Source organism: Ranitomeya variabilis, chromosome 7 (assembly GCF_051348905.1).
Source record: "Ranitomeya variabilis isolate aRanVar5 chromosome 7, aRanVar5.hap1, whole genome shotgun sequence".
Taxonomy (NCBI): Eukaryota; Metazoa; Chordata; class Amphibia; order Anura; family Dendrobatidae; genus Ranitomeya; species Ranitomeya variabilis.
Genome location: NC_135238.1, coordinates 109348922 through 109370730, shown reverse-complemented (window position 1 = coordinate 109370730; position 21809 = coordinate 109348922). Strand labels below are relative to the sequence as shown.

The following is a 21809-nucleotide window of genomic DNA, read 5'->3' as shown; positions in this document are numbered from 1 at the left end:
AGGGGTGGATTAAGGGTAGCCAGGGCCCCGGGCTGTTCAGACACTGTGGGCCCCCCCGGTCATGTGACGGGGCTCATGTGACGGGGGTCATGTGACGGGGGTCATGTGATACCCGAACCAGATTATTCCAGAAAAATGGGCGGGCCCTACTCTACTGTAACCTATTAAATATTTGTTAAAATCTGCAATCCAATTTAGGTATATTTTGACCAATAATATCACATACAAGGAACAAATACCACCGCGCCATGACCAGACCACAAATTACAACCACAGTGATCGAATAATATCACATACAAGGAACAAATACCACCGCACCATGTCAAGACCACATATTACCACCACTTGGTGACCAAATAGCACAGTCAAGGGACAAATACCACAACACCATTTCCAGACCACATATTACCACCACATAGTGACTGAATACTACAATACTGATCAGTAATAAAAAAACAAACAAAAAAAAACACAATGCTATCACCATAAGTGCCAGTATTCACAGGAGATCTGTACTTAGTATGCAGTGTCTGTGTAGAGGTAATACAGTGATCACTGGTGACATTGTACACAGGACCTCTGTATATAGTATACAGTGTATAGTGTCAGTGTATATTTAACACTGACTCACCAGTGACGTCTCTAGGTGAAGTCCTCCATCTTTCATCCAGCACAGACCGCCATCATTTCTTCCAGCCAGGACTCGTTTCTGCAGGAAATAACACAGTTATCTCGAGCTCTGCTTGCAGAACACATTACTTAATTTTTCACAATTTCTACATTACACCACATGGAGAAAAAAAGGTGATATAGTGTCACTCTGCACAGTAACAGGACCACCCTTCCCCCCATTTAAAACAGTATACTCAAAAAATAAAATAAATACATCACTGCAGTAATAATATCCCTTAATTAGCCCCTATGGTAATAATATTCCCCACCCTGGCCCCGTGTGTCTCATTCCTGGCTCCAGCCATATGTTCTCCCATCCTGCACTCATGAGTATCCATTCTACACCATATGATCTCCCAATCCTGCCCCATCTGTCTCCATCGTATCCATCCTGCCCCATGATCCAATCCTGCCCCATGTCTTTCATTCTGCCCCGTGTCTCAAATCATGCCCCGTGTCTACATTCTGCCCATGCCTCCAGTCCTGCCCCCAGTGTGTCCAGCAATCTGCCCCAGTGTGTCCAGCATATTACCCCCAGTGTGTCCAGCACTCTGCCCCAGTATGTCCAGCATATTGCCCCAGTGTCCAGCAATCTGCCCCAGTGTGTCCAGCATTGCCCCCAGACAGTGTGTCCAGCAATCTGCCCCAGTGTGTCCAGCATATTACCACCAGTGTGTCCAGCAATCTGCCCCAGTATGTCCAGCATTGCCCCAGTGTGTCCAGCATATTACCACCAGTGTGTCCAGCAATCTGCCCCAGTATGTCCAATTGTCCAGCATTGCCCACAGTGTGTCCAGCATTGCCCCAGTGTCTCCAGCATTACCCCAGTGTCTCCAGCATTGCCCCAGTGTGTCCTCCAGCATTGCCCCAGTGTGTCCAGCAATCTGCCCCAGTGTCTCCAGCATTGCCCCAGTGTCTCCATCAATCTGCTCCAGTGTGTCCTCCAGCATTGCCCCAGTGCGTCCAGCAATCTGCCCCAGTGTCTCCAGCATTGCCCCAGTGTCTCCAGCAATCTGCCCCAGTGTCTCCAGCAATCTGCCCCAGTGTCTCCAGCATTGCCCCAGTGTCTCCAGCATTGCCCCAGTGTCTCCAGCAATCTGCCCCAGTGTCTCCAGCATTGCCCCCAGTGTCTCCAGCAATCTGCCCCAGTGTGTCCTCCAGCATTGCCCCAGTGTGTCCAGCAATCTGCCCCAGTGTCTCCAGCATTGCCCCAGTGTCTCCAGCAATCTGCCCCAGTGTCTCCAGCAATCTACCCCAGTGTCTCCAGCAATCTGCCCCAGTGTCTCCAGCATTGCTCCCAGTGTGTCCAGCAATCTGCCCCAGTGTCTCCAGCATTGCCCCCAGTGTCCAGCAATCTGCCCCAGTGTCTCCAGCATTTCCCCAGTGTCTCCAGCATTGCCCCCAGTGTGTCCAGCAATCTGCCCCAGTGTCTCCAGCATTGCCCCAGTGTCTCCAGCATTGCCCCCAGTGTCCAGCAATCTGCCCCAGTGTCTCCAGCATTGCCCCAGTGTCTTCAGCATTGCCCCAGTGTCTCCAGCATTGCCCCAGTGTGTCCAGCATATTGCCCAGGTCCCCCCGGATTGCCGTTCGCAAAAAAAAACAACAACAAAAAAAATGTTCTCCTCACCTGACCAGCGCTCCAGGCGGCGAGCTCCCTCCAGCAGCGCACACTCGCCGGCGACTGACAATGACGTCAGACGCCGGCGACGTGTGCGCTGCGGCCGACTTCAGCTGCCAGCCTCCAATTGGCTGGCGGCTGTTGTTAACTATTGATGTGCGCGCGCGCCCGCACATCAATAGGAAACCGCCGCAGCGCTGGAAGGGGCCCGGTGAGCAGATGAGAAGGGGCCCGATGCGGGCCCCCTCTCTCTGCCCACTGGGCCCGGGGGCACATAAATGCCGGCGGGCATTCAGTCACACTCGGGCGGATTATCAGAGGGTCAATCTGTGCGGTAGCCCAGGGCCCCCCCACACCACTGGGCCCTGGGCTACCGCCCATATTGACCCTCTGATAATCCGCCCCTGGTGGCGCCCGTCGGGAGCCACGAGGAGCATCGAGGGAGACGGGTGAGTATCGGGGGGCTATCTGGGACCCCTGATTGCACATCAGAGGACAGAGAAATTAAATGGGAAATCGCATTTTTTTGTGGGGGGGTTTCGGCCGCCGGTAAATGGTTATTTACCGGCGATCGCAACCCGGGGGTCAGTAAAAACCAACCCGAATCTTCTTATCTGGGGTCTCGGCAACCCCCGACAACCGAGACACCAGAGAAAATCCGACTCTGGGGGCGCTATACACTTAATTAACGGCACTGTGGTTTAAGTATCCTTATCTGCCGCCGTTAAAAGGCATATTGGCGGTCGTTAAGGGGTTAAATAATGTGTTTCTGTGGTATGACGTTCTGGGTTAAAGGGATAATCATTCAAAGTTTGAAAATTGAATTTTTTTTTACATTTTTGTCAAATGTTTGGTATTTTTTTTTATAAATAAACGCAAAACATATCAACCTAAATTTACCATTATCATAAATTATAATGTGTCACGAAAAAACAGTCTCAAAATCACTGGGATTTGTTGAAGAGTTCCAGAGTTATTACCACATAAAGTGACACTGGTCAGATTTGAAAAATTTGCCCTGTCATTAAGTGGCTAAGGTTATGTTCACAATCAACGTTTTTGTAGTACTTTATTTCTGAAGCCAAAACCTGCTCTCTTGGCAGTAAAAACACTGCGTTAAAAACGCAGGTTTTGCTGCTTTTTTGCTGCTTTTTTTGCTTTGTTTCTGGAGTATGTAAGAACACCGCAAAAACAAAAACAGCAAACAGCTTATTTTTACCAAATTCAAACATGTAGTGTTAAATGGGTGTTCCCATCTCGAAGATCCTATCCCAATAGCAAATTCCTCCAATTACAAATGTAGTGTAGTTCTTCTGATTCTCTTTGTCGCTTACCCCATATTCAGAGCATTGCAATAGCTTAAGTATCCATGGTTACGACCACTCATATAGTGACCGTTAGTTAATTGTTAATGGTAAGAACAATGGATACCTAAGTTCCTGCATTGCGCTGCACATAGGGTAAGGTAAGTGACATAGCGAATCAGAAGAACTATTCTTCGTTTCTAATTGGTGGCATTTGCTAATATTATTATTTATTATAATTATTACACCTCCTTTAAATTGCTCTTCAAATGTTTGCCCTTAGTCCAGAGTCACTCTACCGTAGAATACAGCCGAGTACTATGCGAGAAAACATCGCATAGCCCTCGATCCAGTGTTAATCTATGGGACAGCTCATATCAGCGTTTATTTTCTCAGGCATATTCGGAGTGCGTGTAAATTCACCACAGGTTGCGATTGGCGCTGAGACTCCCCAATGCAAGACTACGGGATCGAGAAAAAAATCACATAGCACTCAGACCATGCGAGTGCTGACTGATTTTTATGCATCAATGTCCTTTGAAAAGCCGGCAATTCCCCCGCATACAGTAAAATCACAGAGTGACAGGTTAGAATAGAACAGATACAGTACTTGTTGGTGGTTCTGTCCCTGCATTTATCTACTGATGGTGGTTCTGGCGCTACATTTATCTACTGATGGTTCTGTCACTTCATTCTACTACTGCTTCTGATCATGTACACATGTAGCAAACCATAATGTGCTTCATGGCTATGCTAAAACTGAAAATTATATGGCTTCATATGTGATATCTGAGGTTCTGTAGCCAGGTCAAAGTGTGACCGACCAGTATAGAGCATTCTAAAAAAAAAAAAAAAAAATCCTAGATAACGACGATGAGAAACACAACATACTGTGCTTTACTACATATCTGAAAATGTGTATCCAGTTTAAAAATAATAATACAAGATCATAATATGTGATTTGTCTGATCAATAGAAACGCTCATCTGAGCTGATCCGAGTACTGTCAGGTTTTTCATTGAGCATCTGTCAGACAGGCAATACAGTAGTAGGAATATAGGCTATGAAGCAGCCGGAGGTAAACACTTTAAAGGGGTTGCCCAGTTTTAAGTTAAAAGTCACTCTGTGACTGCAGACTCATGAATCCTCACATTGCTCACAGTACTGTGGTGATTCGGTGGGCGTGTGACTGCAGGTAAGTGATTTGCATGCATGACAACTAGCCTTGCTCGGCCTCACTTAACCCCTTAATGACCGCCAATACGCCTTTTAACTGACCTGCGATATAACAGACTAGCATCCTCATACAGGTGACAATCCAGCAGCTGTGGCTGTACACTATAGCTGACAACTTGCTGCATCAGCCACGATCAGTTTAGCACTGTCTAAATCTGTTTAACCCCTTAGATGCTGCTGTCAATAATGACTATATCATATAAATGTAAAATTTACAAGATTCACCGCACTCTCTTATAGATTAGTTTATGCAAAAAATTATCAATTTATTGGGAGCGTAACAGAATATTGCCGCATATGCGATTAACAACGTTTCGGCTCAACCAGAGCCTTTGTCACGTATTCGCTGTGAAAAAAGAAATACGCAGAAAAACAAAATAAAATAAATAACATGAGATAACATAATAATAAATTGAAAAAAACAATAATGGGTCATCCCAGGGGTCAAAAGGAAGAAAAGAGACATGTCCACCAACAAAGACATATAGGGACGTCTGTAGAGGTGATGAACCAGGGATCGAACATCAGGATAAAACATACAAAATTCTGTGTATCCTGCGGATAGGGATAGTAATGGTACAAGTGAGCGCCACATGTAAGGTATAAATACTGCCGGAGAGAGAAGAAGTTTACAAAATTGCAGGTGTCATATAATTAAATCACTGTACAACAGGATCAACATAATAAAACAATCAACAATGCTCCAAAACATACAGGTCAACCAAGCCTGTCATTTAAGACAGTCGCACAGGTAATTACCTTGTTCCAATTAGAGGATAGTGTGCAGAGAGGGAAAAGAATCTCAGCGGTGTGGTGTATATGCTCTGCAGGAGATAGTGAACAAGGATTAGCCAGTATAATTTAGAGAGAGAGAGTGCCCATAGAAGCTGACAATATCTTAGGCAGTGTATTGAGTATGCTTGTGAAGGCTCCCTTCAGATGGTGTGGACCTGTGTGGGGCAAATGGCATGTCTGTGAAGCTCCTATACGTAATAAATGTGTATGAATAGGGGACAGGTTCAGTCAGTTGTTACCTGTGGTAGCTGGGTCTAGAGCGGCGCTCCCGCGCTGTGCTCAGGTGCAGCGTGTGCCTGGTCTGCAGTAGGGACGGCGTGCATGTGTTAAATGACCGCCGCACCTGAAGTGGATGGTGCGGACCGGAAGTGACATGCCGCTGCTGTGTGGGGCCTCAGTGCGCATGCGCAGCTTCTATAGTGGCAACCCTGTGTCTATGCGCTGCTTGTAGCTCAGAGTGGGACACTGTGTGTTATAGTTAAAGGCCAGGGTGGGGATGTTACGTGGCCTGGAGATTATATGATGGCTGTAGTAAGTCGATACCTATCCGGGATACTGAAGCAATTGGAATAACATGAAAAATAAAATAAAGTAAAATAAAAACAAAAATAAAACTTGGAATAGAAAGGAGAAGGGGAACAGGGGCATTAAAAACTAAGGGGCTCAGGGCAACTCACCCAATTTAGTAGGTTTTAAGCAGTCGTGTGCTAACGGGTCTGAAAAGAAAGATAGAGTTAATAAATGGATTCAAATGAATTAATGCTCACACCAACCAATCAATCTCCCTATTAAATCCTTTTGGAGTCAGAGTGTCCAATTTATATATCCAGTGGGTCTCGCGTGCTCTGAGAAGTTTGATATGGTCGTCCCCTATTCTGGGACGTGGGACATGTTCGATAACCTGAAACTTGAGCTGGGCCACAGTGTGTCTTGATTTAGTGAAATGATCCGGTAGAGGTAACCAATTTTTTCCGCATCTAATAGTGGACTTGTGGCTGGCGATTATGTCCCTTATGTGCTGCGTGGTTTCCCCTATGTATAGGAGACCACACGGGCATTTAATTAAGTATACGACAAAATTGGAGTCGCATGTATGGAATCCACGTACTGGATAGGATTTTCCGGTTCTTGGGTGGGTTATGGTGTCGGATTTGATGACGTTCGAACAAGCTGCACAGTTTAGACAAGGGAAAGTGCCATTGCGCCGAGTGCCCAATAATCTCTGCGTAGTGGTGGGTAGTTTGCTGCCAACATCTGCCCTCACAAGTTTGTCCCTAATGTTGGGAGGTCTCTTATTACACATCAGGGCTGGTTCCTTGAAAGGAGGGATAGTGGGGTAAGCTTTGGCTAAGAGAGGCCAATGTCTCCTGATGATGGAGTGTATCTTCGTTACCAGCGGATGAAATACATGTACAAAAGGAATCCTTTCTCATGTGTTTCTCGGGGGCCGAGGTGATGGAGGTGCAGAGATGCGTGCTTTTTCCTCAGTGAGGAGTTTTGAAGGATAGCCTCGTGCTTGAAATTTAGAGGTCATGGTGTCCAATCTGTCATTTAGTGTCAACCCAGTGACACTAAATGACAGATTGGACACCATGACCTCTAAATTTCAAGCACGAGGGTATCCTTCAAAACTCCTCACTGAGGAAAAAGCACGCATCTCTGCACCTCCATCACCTCGGCCCCCGAGTAACACATGAGAAAGGATTCCTTTTGTACATGTATTTCATCCGCTGGTACCCAAGATACACTCCATCATCAGGAGACATTGGCCTCTCTTAGCCAAAGCTTACCCCACTATCCCTCCTTTCAAGGAACCAGCCCTGATGTGTAATAAAAGACCTCCCAACATTAGGGACAAACTTGTGAGGGCAGATGTTGGCAGCAAACTACCCACCACTACGCAGAGATTATTGGGCACTCGGCGCAATGGCACTTTCCCTTGTCTAAACTGTGCAGCTTGTTCGAACGTCATCAAATCCGACACCATAACCCACCCAAGAACCGGAAAATCCTATCCAGTACGTGGATTCCATACATGCGACTCCAATTTTGTCGTATACTTAAATGCCCGTGTGGTCTCCCATACATAGGGGAAACCACGCAGCACATAAGGGACAGAATCGCCAGCCACAAGTCCACTATTAGATGCGGAAAAAATTGGTTACCTCTACCGGATCATTTCACTAAATCAAGACACACTGTGGCCCAGCTCAAGTTTCAGGTTATCGAACATGTCCCACGTCCCAGAAGAGGGGGCGACCATATCAAACTTCTCAGAGCACGCGAGACCCACTGGATGTATAAATTGGACACTCTGACTCCAAAAGGACTTAATAGGGAGATTGATTGGTTGGTGTGAGCATTAATTCATTTGAATCCATTTATTAACTCTATCTTTCTTTTCAGACCCGTTAGCACACGACTGCTTAAAACCTACTAAATTGGGTGAGTTGCCCTGAGCCCCTTAGTTTTTAATGCCCCTGTTCCCCTTCTCCTTTCTATTCCAAGTTTTATTTTTGTTTTTATTTTACTTTATTTTATTTTTCATGTTATTCCAATTGCTTCAGTATCCCGGATAGGTATCGACTTACTACAGCCATCATATAATCTCCAGGCCACGTAACATCCCCACCCTGGCCTTTAACTATAACACACAGTGTCCCACTCTGAGCTACAAGCAGCGCATAGACACAGGGTTGCCACTATAGAAGCTGCGCATGCGCACTGAGGCCCCACACAGCAGCGGCATGTCACTTCCGGTCCGCACCATCCACTTCAGGTGCGGCGGTCATTTAACACATGCACGCCGTCCCTACTGCAGACCAGGCACACGCTGCACCTGAGCACAGCGCGGGAGCGCCGCTCTAGACCCAGCTACCACAGGTAACAACTGACTGAACCTGTCCCCTATTCATACACATTTATTACGTATAGGAGCTTCACAAACATGCCATTTGCCCCACACAGGTCCACACCATCTGAAGGGAGCCTTCACAAGCATACTCAATACACTGCCTAAGGTATTGTCAGCTTCTATGGGCACTCGCTCTAAATTATACTGGCTAATCCTTGTTCACTATCTCCTGCAGAGCGTATACACCCCACCGCTGGGATTCTTTTCCCTCTCTGCACACTATCCTCTAATTGGAACAAGGTAATTACCTGTGCGACTGTCTTAAATGACAGGCTTGGTTGACCTGTATGTTTTGGAGCATTGTTGATTGTTTTATTATGTTGATCCTGTTGTACAGTGATTTAATTATATGACACCTGCAATTTTGTAAACTTCTTCTCTCTCCGGCAGTATTTATACCTTACATGTGGCGCTCACTTGTACCATTACTATCCCTATCCGCAGGATACACAGAATTTTGTATGTTTTATCCTGATGTTCGATCCCTGGTTCATCACCTCTACAGACGTCCCTATATGTCTTTGTTGGTGGACATGTCTCTTTTCTTCCTTTTGACCCCTGGGATGACCCATTATTGTTTTTTTCAATTTATTATGTTATCTCATGTTATTTATTTTATTTTGTTGTTTCTGCGTATTTCTTTTTTCACAGCGAATACGTGACAAAGGCTCTGGTTGAGCCGAAACGTTGTTAATCGCATATGCGGCAATATTCTGTTACGCTTCCAATAAATTGATAATTTTTTGCATAAACTAATCTATAAGAGAGTGCGGTGAATCTTGTAAATTTGACTGTATCAGGACCACGGTCCATTACACCGGCACCTCGCCTTAATCTAGGCTGAGTGCACGCCAAATAACCCTTTCCTATATCATATAAATGGTTAACAGATTGTGGGAGCTTCCTCTTTATCCCAATTGGTGCCCTCCTATCATGATTTTGTGGTCCTGATGGTAGCCATGGCAATTCATCATGACCAAATAGCGGCCTTAGAGTCTGCCGGCTGTTGTAACCTGCTAAGAAGTTAGCAGCATTTAGGTGGTGACAATACACATTTTCATTTCTGTCATGCCACTTTGCATTAATTCCTGAAAATCACCTGAAGGGTCAATAAACTACCCGACAGCAGTTTTCAATATGTCAGGGGGTTCTGTTTTTAAAATGGTATAACTTTTTGGGGTTTCCCAATATGTGTGACCCCTAAAGGCACTTCAAACATGGATAGGTCCCTAAAAAAATAATTTTGGAAATTTCCTTGAAAAAATGAAAAATGACTGCTACACTTTTAAACCTCTTAAAATGCTAACAAAATAAAAGAACATTTTACAAATGGTGCTGATGTAAAGCCAACATGTGGGAAATGTAATTTATTAATGTTTTGCTATGGTATGCCTATCTGGATTAAAGGGATAATCATTCAAAGTTTGAAAATTACTAATTTTTTAACATTTTTCTCAAATTTCTGATATTTTTTATATAAACACAAAACATATCGACCTAAATTTACCATTATCATAAAGTATAATGTGTCATGAAAAAATAATCTCAAAATCACTGGGAAAAAGCGTCAAAGCGTACCAGAGTTATTACCACATAAAGTGACACTGGTCAGATTTAAAAAATTTGGCTCCGTCACTAAGGGGTTAATATACCTGTATTGTTGTAATGTGGCTGGGAATATACATATCACATACTTGATCACATAACTGCCCGATCCCACCATCAGCACCAGAGAATCCTCAGCGCACAGTGCACATGATGTGAGGATTCACATATAGTGACTTTAGACTTGTAGCTTAAGATTGGACAACCTTTTTTAACGATGTGCCACTACTCATGGGCCACTGCTGTGTGCTTGCCCCCAAGGCTAAAATTTGCCAGCCAGCCCCTGGAGACTGGTGCTATGCAGGCTGGCGATTTGGGGGTGGCTGACACTTTAGAATAGGGATTAGGGGGCATATTCCTATAGATGACTTTGAAAAGCTGCAGGTATTAAAAAAAACGCTCAAAAGACTGAACCTGTGCCCAGCAAGTGCAGGCGTTCATTCTTTTAGTGTTTAATTAGCACTTTTTAAAGAGTTTTACAGAGTACATCTGCCTTAAATTGATGTCGTGTGCACAGACTCTGTGTGTGACATCAGTAAGGGGCGCAACCACGAAAAGTGCCTAGGGCAAAGAAGAAAAGTTTGAAAATAGGTCTATAAGGTCAAATAACTCAAGTTTTATCAATATGGAACCTTATGTAAATCAGATATAGAGCAGATAAAACATAACTTTTAATAAAGCTAAAAGCATACACTATCAATCAACCGTGCTAGCTACCACAACCCTACTAATTGTCATCTGACAACTGTGAACCTACCTAACGGCGGAGGTTGGAACCCTAAACACAAATAGCGAGAGTGGCGCCCCCGCTCCTCGACGGCTGACCCCTAGTCTCCTAGATATCCCTGTGTCAGTGGGTCATGCAGACACCCAAATATACAGACACAGAAAAGGAGTGTATAGAGTTTGCCTGTTAGAGGAAAAGGATACATGTAGGCAAACATAAAAAAAACAATGTGCAAAGACTTTGAAGACAATACTACATAAATAAAGTGACAAGTGCAGACAAACGATCCCTTGCTATACTGTTCCCTATAGGCTGATTGACCTGCCTGAAAGTGGAGGTTGGCACCCTACTGGTCAGCGGAATGGCGCCCCCGCTCCCAGTAGCTGACCCTAATGGAAACCCTAGTCTCACTGAGTTAGTGATATGAGGGCTGCCAAATAACAAATTATAAATGATATCTAATATATAAAGCTGAATGTGTGTGTATGTATGTGTGTGTGTGTATGTCCGGGATTGGCTTCTGCACCGTCGCAGCTACATCCACAAAATTTTGCACAGTCACACGTCTGGACCCCGAGAGCATCATAGGCTATGTTGTGAGGTGAAATTTTAACCCCGCGCGTTCCAATTCACCAAACAATTTTGCCCCTATCTACATAATGGGGAAAAAGTGAAAGGAAAAGTGTTGGAGGCAAATTGACAGCTGCCAGATGTGAACAAGGGGGACTTAAAGAATGAGAGCGATGGCGCCAAAGAGTATATACCATACAGTTGCTAAGGTGGGGCCCCGACATGGGATACTCACTACACACGGGGATATGAACACACACACAAAATGTGCCACACACTACCACGTGCTTGAACACATATATCACCCTCAGCACACATTTCACCAACCACATACACCAACCTCGCCACATAAAAGTCGAAACACAAAAGTCGCCACTCAAAACTCGCCATGCGCAAAATTCGCCACATGCAAAACTAGGCTCACGCAAAACTCGCCACATATGCAAAACTCACCTAATGGAAAACTCGCCACACGCAAAACTTGCATACACGGAAAAATTGCCACATGCACAAAAGTTGCAACACATGCAAAAGTTGCCTCACACAAAACTTGCACATACTCAAAACGCACCACGCGCAAAACTCGCCATGCGCAAAACTTGCTGCACACAACTTGCTACACTAACCTGTCACATGCAACTCGACACACAAAAAGTTGCTACATGCATGTCGCCACACAAAACTCATCTCACAAAAGTAGCTACATGCATGTAGCCACATGCAACTCAACACACACAACTTGACACATGAAACTCGCCCTAAAACACACACAAGTCTGGTATTATCCTTCAAAAATAAAAATCTGATTAATAAGCAGGCAAACTACAAGAGCAACAAATGTATCACATAGGAAATACGGCAGCTGTCAGTCACATGACCTGTCTATTATGTGTATGTGTGAGCTAATATATACTGCCAGGGGGGAGGGCTTCCTGTTTGCTGGGGATTTATCAGGCTGCCAATTTAGCTTACAAATACTGAGGTAAAAATACTGAGCAAATAACGTGTGAACGCGGTCTAATACAGGAGGAGATAACATACAGATATATACTATATACAGGGGAGATGACACACAGATATATACTATATACAGTAGGAGATGACACACAGGTATATACAATATACAGGAGGAGATGACACACAGGTATATACTATATACAGGGGAGATGACACACAGGTACATACTATATACAGAGGAGATGATACACAGGTGTATACTATATACAGGAGCCGATGACACACAGGTATATACATAAAACTCACCACACGCAAAACTTGCTGCACACAACTTGCTACACACAACTTACTACACTAACCTGTCACATGCAACTCGACACACAAAAAGTTACTACACGCATGTCGCCACAAAAAACTCATCTCACAAAAGTCTCTACATGCATGTCGCCACACGCAACTCAACACACACAACGTGACACATGAAACGCAGATAAAACACACACAAGTCTTGTATTATCCTTCAAAAATAAAAATCTGATTAATAAGCAGACAAACTACAAGAGCAACAAATGTACCATATTGGAAATACGGTGTAATAATTATAGGGGATAACTCAGGAGACTCTTTGCGTGGAACAAGACAACTACAGGACACAGTTTTATAAGTGGTAAAGTCTATATTATCACACGGTGATTCAAACAGGTGCAGAGAGAAACTCAAGTCCACAACACTTGGTGCAAATATCAAATGCAGCTCAGCAGTCTATAGGAAACTTCAGAGGAAAATGCAATCATGCAGAAAGTTTATGAAGCACAATTATTCTTGAGGATACTTGACATGAATAAGTCCTTGCTTAGTCCAAAACACAGATAGATATGCTTATAAGGCAGTTCAAATAATATCTTAGCTCAACCAGGGAGGTCTGGGTAATAGTCTCAGGTTCTTGCAGAGCAGAAACAGCTTACATGTCCAGCAAATGCAGATGGAAGAAACACGAGCAGCAGATGAAGGAGGATTACTGGAACTGGTGTATGCAGCAGGAACTCAGAGCAGAGTAGTAGGATCACCACACAGGTTCACAGGAGCAGGTATGTAGCCAGGGAGTCACCAGAGGTCAGGAGCTGGATGCAAGGCAGAATACTCTAGCACAGACTGAAGGCTGGGGTGGAGTTTTCTAGCAGGAAGACACAGTGCACATGAGACCAAAGACGCCATCTTGGAAAAGGGAAGTAATGCACAAAAAGGTAATAAAAATTGTTTAGAGTCCTGACATACGGCAGCTGTCAGTCACATGACCTGTCTATTATTTGTATGTGTGAGCTAATATATACTGCCAGGGGGGAGGGCTTCCTGTAGGCTGGGGATTTATCAGGCTGCCAATTTAGCTTACAAATACTGAGGTAAAAATACTGACCAAATAATGTGTGAACGAGGTCTAATACAGGAGGAGATGACATACAGGTACATACTATATACAGGGTAGATGACACACAGGTATATACTATATATAGGAGCAGATTACTCACAGGTATATACTATATACTGGAGGAGATTACTTACTGGTATATACTATATACAGGAGGTGATGACATACAGGTATATACTATATATAGGAGGAGATGACATACAGGTCTATACTATATACAGGAGGAGATGACACACGTATATACTATATACAGGAGGAGATGTCATACAGCAGGTATATACTATATAAAAGAGGAGATGATTCATAGGTATATAGAGGAGGAGATGACATACAGCAGGTATATACTATATACAGGGGAGATGACATACAGGTATATACTATATACAGGAGATGACATACAGGTATTACTATATATAGGAGGAGATGACATACAGGTATATACTATATACAGAAGAGATGACATACAGGTATATACTATATACAGGAGGAGATGAGACATAGGTATATACAATATACAGGAGGAGATGACATACAGCAGGTATATACTATTTACAGGGGAGATGACATGCAGGTATATACTATATACAGGAGATAACATACAGGTGTATACTATATATAAGGGAGATAAACATGTATATACTGAGGGGAAAATGAGAGGTGTTAGGTGAAAATGAAAAGGTGTGAGTGCAAAATGAGAGGAGTGAGGGAAAATAGTGGAGTGATCGGAAAATGACAGATGTGAGGTCGAAATGACAAGTGTTAGTGGGAAATGAGAGGAGTGAGGGGGAAAATAAGAGGATTGAAGGGGAAAATGAGAGGTGTGAGAGGAAAATGAAAGATGTGAGGGGGAAAATGAGAGGTGTGATGGGAAAATAAGAGAAGTGAGGTGCTATAACTAACCACAGATATTTACTATGTCCAGGCAACGCCGGGCTCTTCAGTAAAAAAAAATATATATATATATATATATATATATATATATATATATATATATAAAAAGAAAAAGGCAGGTATCCTGCTCGGTATCAAAAGGGCACACAAAGAGTACCAAATGTTGATAGTGGTAACCATAAAAAATGCTAAAGAGTTATTGACATTCATAAGGCCTCACAATACATGCAGAGTGATGGCAAAACCGCAGATCCCAATAGATGCAAAGTAATGTCAAAAACCACAGATACCAAGCTTGGCATCTGGTATACAGGATAAGTGCCAAAAGATTGATAACTGTAAAGCTAAAGGATACTTAAGATTAGCTGATGTTCATGAAACCTCGACGCGTTTCTCCATGTTGGATCATCAGGAGGTAGGATGTATAGATGCTGCATGAAGGCCAAATACGGCCCTGTCTCTGCGGAAAGGTGAGGAATATTGCTTGTTTTTTTTAAAAAACGCTTTTGCAGAAGACAATGGCGTTGATGGAATGGGAGAGTTTGTAAGTTTAGCTTAGTTAAGATTTATTAAAGGACTCTGTGTCATTATTTCAATTAAAAGACTTTTATCTGGGTGTGTGTTTTTATACGATATGACTATGGGGTTAGTAATGGGGTCACTAATATTTGGGGTTAGTAATGGAGGCGTCTTATTGGCACCTCCCCATTACTAACCTCGGGGCTTGATGTCATCTGACAATACAAAGGTGACATCAACCCCCTCAACCACCATCCCACTTGCCACCAATATAGTGCAAGTGGGAAGAGTAAGGCTAAGTGCCAGAATTGGCACATCTATAGATGCTCCTTTTTTGGGGTGGTTGAGAGCTGATGTTTTTAGACTGGTGGGAATCAGTATCCATGACCCCTTCCTAGGCTATTAATATCAGCTGGCAGCTGTCTGCATAGCCTGGCTATTAATTATAGTGGGACCCTACGTCATTTTTTTAGGGTCTCCCATTTTAATAGCCAGTAAAGGCTAAGTATACAATTGTGAGCTGATATTAATAGCCTGGGAAGCTTCATGGGTATTACTGTCTTCCCAGGCCTTAAACATCGGCCCCCAGCCATTGGCTTTCCCTCTCCTGGTTAAGAAAATTATGAGGGAACCTATGCTATGTTTTTCATAAAAATAATCTTTTATGGATTAAAAAAAACTCAATTTTTTATTTTTTTTTAATTTATGGAATAAAGGTTACATTTTAGTCACACATTAGCTTCTCTTTCTCTACTTTGCATTTTTGTAGTATTTGACAACACTTTCTAAAGGTAGATTTTATGCAATGTTTGCCTGGTTGTGAGACATACAGAGAATTTATTTTTCTTTCCATTTTTCTGAGCTACAAATCTCCTAAAGCCTTTATAGGCAGTTTAATAGTCTTAATTCTATAACGGGCAGAAAGAGGATTGAAGAAAAATATATTCATTTCCATAGTTTTACATCTATGTCAGCGATCAACTGATCCTGCGCTAGGATCCTATACCCATGAGATATTAATGGTGTATGGATTACAAGTAGAAATATGTATTCTTTACATATTCAGACTTTATCTATTTGCACACATCTTTTAAAACCGATAAGAAAAAAAATGAAAAAAAACTTGCTGTAACTAAGTAAAAAGCAGAGTGCATTTAAATAACAGAGTTGCGTCTGTCTACAGTATTTAGCCACTACATTTTTTTTTATAGATCCCTTCCTTAGAAAAAGACCTTTTAGCATTGAAAAGTCCATCCAAAGAAGATATCACTGATGTACTTGATGCTTACCACAAACAGGTACCTGGGTTTTATTTGATTTGACAATTAGTAATATACAAGATAGAAAAGTAGATCAGTTTAAAAAAAATGTAAAGGTTTTGTCCTCTACATGGACACCCAACTTCATAAATTATCTATGTTCTTTCCACTAATCCAGTGCTGCCCTCTATATTACTAAGCTGTTACCAAACTGTCAAAGATATAATAATACCATTCGGCAACAGCTTATTAAAATACATGGCAGTGCCGGGTAAGTGAAGAGAAGAGGGACTGTTTCACAGCGAGAGGGGCTATGAAGGATCATGAGTTCCCTTTCTGCATGCCTGGATCCCACAACATGGAACTTTGGGCCTATCTTTAGTAGAAAGTCCAGCCCTTTTGATGGAGCTATAATAGCACTTATGAGCACTTTTGACACTAACCTTCATAAAATCACCAGGCTGTGACTGCCCACTCTTTTATTGAATAAAAAGGGCAGCTCCAGATTGAGGATCGGTACTCATTAAGAATGGTCTGTCCAAGTAGTGGGTAGCTCTTCTTCAAAGTAAATTGCAACCCTATTAAATTAATTGCATCAGTGTGTAAAAAAGTCTATTGGAGAAAGGATATAGCAGGCATTAAGCAGAACTGATTTAAAACCGTTCTAAAATGTAAGACAGAAATGTATTATTATTATTATTTTTATTTTAGATATTTTAGTTAAATTGGGATACAATTTATTAAAATTGAAATACTAGCTTTGTTGACTATATCATCGCATAACAGTTCCAGAGCAGTATTAGACATAAGCTGAGTTTTGACTGATTGAAACAAAGCCTGTTTTTTGTTGTCAGCGGTGGTGACTTACTGATGTTATTTTAGTCTGTCTTACATTTAGAAAATACATTTAAAAAATCTTAGGATTTGATGTTATATCTGTGTTTTTTTTTTGCCTAGAGTAAGGCCAGTAAAGATGATCCTTTTATTCTTGCAGAACATTTGGACAAAATCAACAGGTAACACATTTGTATTATATCTACTGTATAAGTATACTTTTCTGTTACAAATACCCTGTTGATGGTCATGAAAACATAATATTTTAGACACACAATATGTGTATTGTAAATTCGTACAAAAATGTGTTATGGTAAAATATGGCAATAATAAGGTCACTTATTGTATCACCATCCCAGTAGTGTTAAGGGCAAATGGTGAATCACTCAGGTAATGGTTTCTGGCGACACTTACGTGTTGTAATGCACCGTGAGTTAAGGTACCTTCACACGAAACGACTTTACAACGAGAACGACAACGATCCGTGACGTTGCAGCGTCCTGGATAGCGATATCGTTGTGTTTGACACGCAGCAGCGATCTGGATCCTGCTGTGATATCGCTGGTCGTTGATTAAAGTTCAGAACTTTATTTGGTCGTCAGATCGGCGTGTATCGTCGTGTTTGAAAGCAAAAGCAACGATGCCAGCAATGTTAAACATGGAGCTAACGACCTGTGAGAACGATAAGTGCGTCACGTCTACGTCACAGGATCGCTCCTGCGTCGTTCTGGAGCTGCTGTGTTTGACATCTCTACAGCGATGTAAACAGCGACGCTGCAGCGATCGGATCGTTGTTGTTCTCCTTGTAAAGTCGTTTCGTGTGAAGGTACCTTTAGAGATTGCGGCACAGACATGCACTGGGAGGTAGGAGCTGGGGGATTCTTATCAAATGTGTGGCTGCTGAACCCCTGATGAACCCCCGTCATTCCCATGGGGGGGAAACACATCGGGTATTGCTTGGGGAGTTTGCTGATTAGCGCCCTATTCATCGTTTACATCCGTACATGTGTGTCTCCTGGGCATTAGGACGAAATACCGCAGTAAACAGATGAGTATCGATATTAGTGGTGCTTACATTGTTTCTACGCTTGAAGAGACGGCTGTGTCTCTATACTATGAGTACAGATATTTAAAGGGTTGCATTATGTTTGTTTGAGGAGACGACTCATATTGCACTATGCACTTTAATACTGTGGTATTATTTATCAAGTAATTTTCTGTGTCTGGGAAACCCTGTATGGTTATTAACGTTTGGACAATATCTGATTTATTGCATCCTGTCTACCTGTATACAATAATTTCTTTGGGGCATATTATGTTTGGGTTATGTATGCCTAGTGTATCATCAGTTTATTGTGATGACAACTACTGATTAAGCAACATCTGACATTTCTGAGACATTTTGTTTTTTTATATTTTTTTTGTCTTATATATTTTTTCATCTTTTCGTGTGTGTTTTCTATCTCTATGGGTGGCAGGGTGTATTAGGACATTTTCTATATTTTCTATCTACATTGTAGGGAATTTTGAGGGACCCTAGGGTCAGCCGTCGTTGAGTGGGCGCGCCTACCGCTTAAAATTAGGGTGCCTACCTCCACTGCCAGGCAGATTTTCCTATAGGGATTTTTTGAGGCTCAACCAGGATTCCTGTATGGCAGGGATTTCTAGGGACTTTGAGGGTGAGCCATCGAGGAGTGGGGGCGCCTACCGTAGAAAATTAGGGTGCCAACCTCCACTACCAGTCAGGGCGAAGCATAGCGACCCTCTAGGGTCTAACAGGTACATACCTTGTTTTCCTTAATTATATTGCTCTAATGAAAATAGATCTTTTTAACTTATTTCCATTAAAAGTTATATTTTAGGGATCCTTGTTTGTTTAGGTTTTTTGCTCTGCCAATGTGACATGGCACCCTCAAACCATTGCAGCAAAATCCCAACTCCAATATGGCGCCTCTTCCCTTCTGAGCTTTGCACTGTGCCTCAAAAGTAGTATTCCTTTACATATGGGGTATTGGTGTACTCAAGAGAAATTGCACAACAACTTTTGGGTTCCAATTTCTCCTGTTACCCTTGGTAAAATAAAAAATGGGGGGCAAAAAGATTATTTTTGTGGATAAAAATGTTTTTTTTTCACCGCTCTATGTTGTAAACTTCTGTGAAGCACTTGGGGGTTCAAAGTGCTCACCACACATCTAGATAAGTTCCTTTGGGGGTCTTGTTTCCAAAATGGGGTCACTTGTGGGGGGTTTCCTGTTATGATCCGGTGGTAGGATCACCAAACTGACCTGATAGGTAAACCAGAATATTAGGACGAGCTCTGGGGATGTGGAAACTATACTGACCGCAACACTGAACCTATCCAATACACACTAAAGGCAGCCGTGGAGCGTTACCTAAAAACCTAGACGCCTCGTCACAGCCTGAGGAACTAACTAACCCTAGAGAGAAAGCCAAGCCTCACTTGCCTCAGAGAAATGACCCCAAAGTTTAGACAGCCCCCACAAATAATAACGGTGAGTTAAGGGGAAAATACAAACGTAGTAATGAGAAACAGGTTTAAGCAAATGAGGCCCGCTAAAGCTAAATAGACTGAAGATAGCAAGGGATCTGTGCGGTCAGTACAAAAACTATCAAAAACTATCCACGCAGAAAATACAAGAACCCCCACACCGACTCACGATGTGAGGGGCGCACTCTGCACCCCAGAACTTCCAGCAAGCAAAAAATCACATATAAGCAAGCTGGACTGAACTCATCATATAATGAAACATATTTTCAAGAGAAAAATGAGCAAACATGAACTAGCAAGACTTAGCTTCTCCGGATGGAGACAGGTCACAAGGAAGTCCAGAGAGATCAGAACCAGTACTGAATACAACAGCAGGCAACAAACAAAGGTGCAGGTGGAGTTAAATAGGAACCAGCAAAGCAGGAAATGAGGCAGCTGAGCCCATCTCCAGACCCGCAGTATCGCTAAAGGCCACCAGAGGGAGCCCAGACGGAATTTACAACAGTACCCCCCCCTTGAGGAGGGGTCACCGAACCCTCACCAGAGCCCCCAGGCTGATCAGGACGAGCCGAATGAAAGGCACAAACCAAATCGGCCGCATGGACATCAGAGGCGACAACCCAGGAATTATCTTCCTGACCATAGCCCTTCCATTTAACTAAGTACTGAAGCCTTCGTCTCGAAACACGAGAATCCAAGATCTTCTCCACCACATACTCCAATTCTCCCTCGACCAAGACCGGAGCAGGAGGATCAACAGAAGGAACCACAGGCACCACATATCTCAGCAAAAATGACCTATGGAACACATTGTGAATGGTAAATGATGCTGGGAGGTCCAAACGAAATGACACAGGGTTGAGGATTTCCAAAATCTTATAAGGACAGATGAAACGAGGCTTGAACTTAGGAGAGGAAACCTTCATCAGAACATAACGAGAAGACAACCACACCAAATCCCCCAACACGAAGTCGGGGACCCACACAGTGACGGCGGTTAGCAAAGCGCTGAACCTTCTCTTGTGACAACGTCAAATTGTCCACCACGTGGTTCCAAATCTGCTGCAACCTATCCACCACAGAATCCACCCCAGGACAGTCAGAAGGCTCAACCTGACCTGAGGAAAAACGAGGATGAAAACCAGAATTGCAAAAAAAAGGCGAAACCAAAGTAGCAGAACTAGCCCGATTATTGAGGGCGAACTCAGCCAATGGCAAAAAAGTCACCCAGTCATCCTGATCAGCAGAAACAAAACATCTCAGATAAGTCTCCAAGGTCTGATTAGTACGTTCGGTTTGGCCATTTGTCTGAGGATGGAAGGCCGATGAAAAAGATAACTCAATGCCCATCTTAGCACAAAAGGACCACCAAAATCTGGACACAAACTGGGATCCTCTATCAGACACAATATTCTCAGGAATACCATGCAAACGAACCACATTCTGAAAAAACAGTGGAACCAAATTAGAGGAGGAAGGCAGCTTAGGCAAGGGCACCAAATGGACCATTTTAGAAAAACGATCACAAACCACCCAGATAACAGACATCTTCTGAGAGACTGGAAGATCCGAAATAAAATCCATGGAAATATGCGTCCAGGGCCTCTTCGGGACAGGCAAAGGCAAAAGCAAACCACTGGCACGAGAACAGCAAGGCTTGGCCAGAGCACAAATCCCACAGGACTGCACAAAGGAACGCACATCCCGCAACAAGGAAGGCCACCAAAAGGACCTAGCCACCAAATCCCTGGTACCAAAAATCCCAGGGTGACCTGCCAACACCGAAGAATGAACCTCGGAAATGACTCTACTGGTCCATCTATCTGGGACAAACAGTCTCTCCGGTGGACAACGATCAGGTCTATTGGCCTGAAATTCCTGCAGTACCCATCGTAAATCAGGGGAGATGGCAGACTAAATCACCCCTTCTCTGAGGACACCAGCTGGTTCAGAAACTCCCGGAGAGTCAGGCA

General features: G+C 43.2%; 1 protein-coding gene across 4 annotated transcripts in view; it reads left to right on the top strand.

Moving 5' to 3' along the window:
• Positions 1-21809, top strand: part of HIBCH (3-hydroxyisobutyryl-CoA hydrolase) — a 962330-nt gene that overhangs the window by 615631 nt on the left and 324890 nt on the right. For all 4 annotated transcript variants that reach the window (XM_077275660.1, XM_077275661.1, XM_077275658.1 and 1 more), the window contains 2 exons: positions 16446-16532; positions 17451-17509. In XM_077275660.1, coding sequence (XP_077131775.1) covers positions 16446-16532; positions 17451-17509 — 146 coding nt within the window. The remainder of the gene's footprint in view (positions 1-16445; positions 16533-17450; positions 17510-21809) is intronic.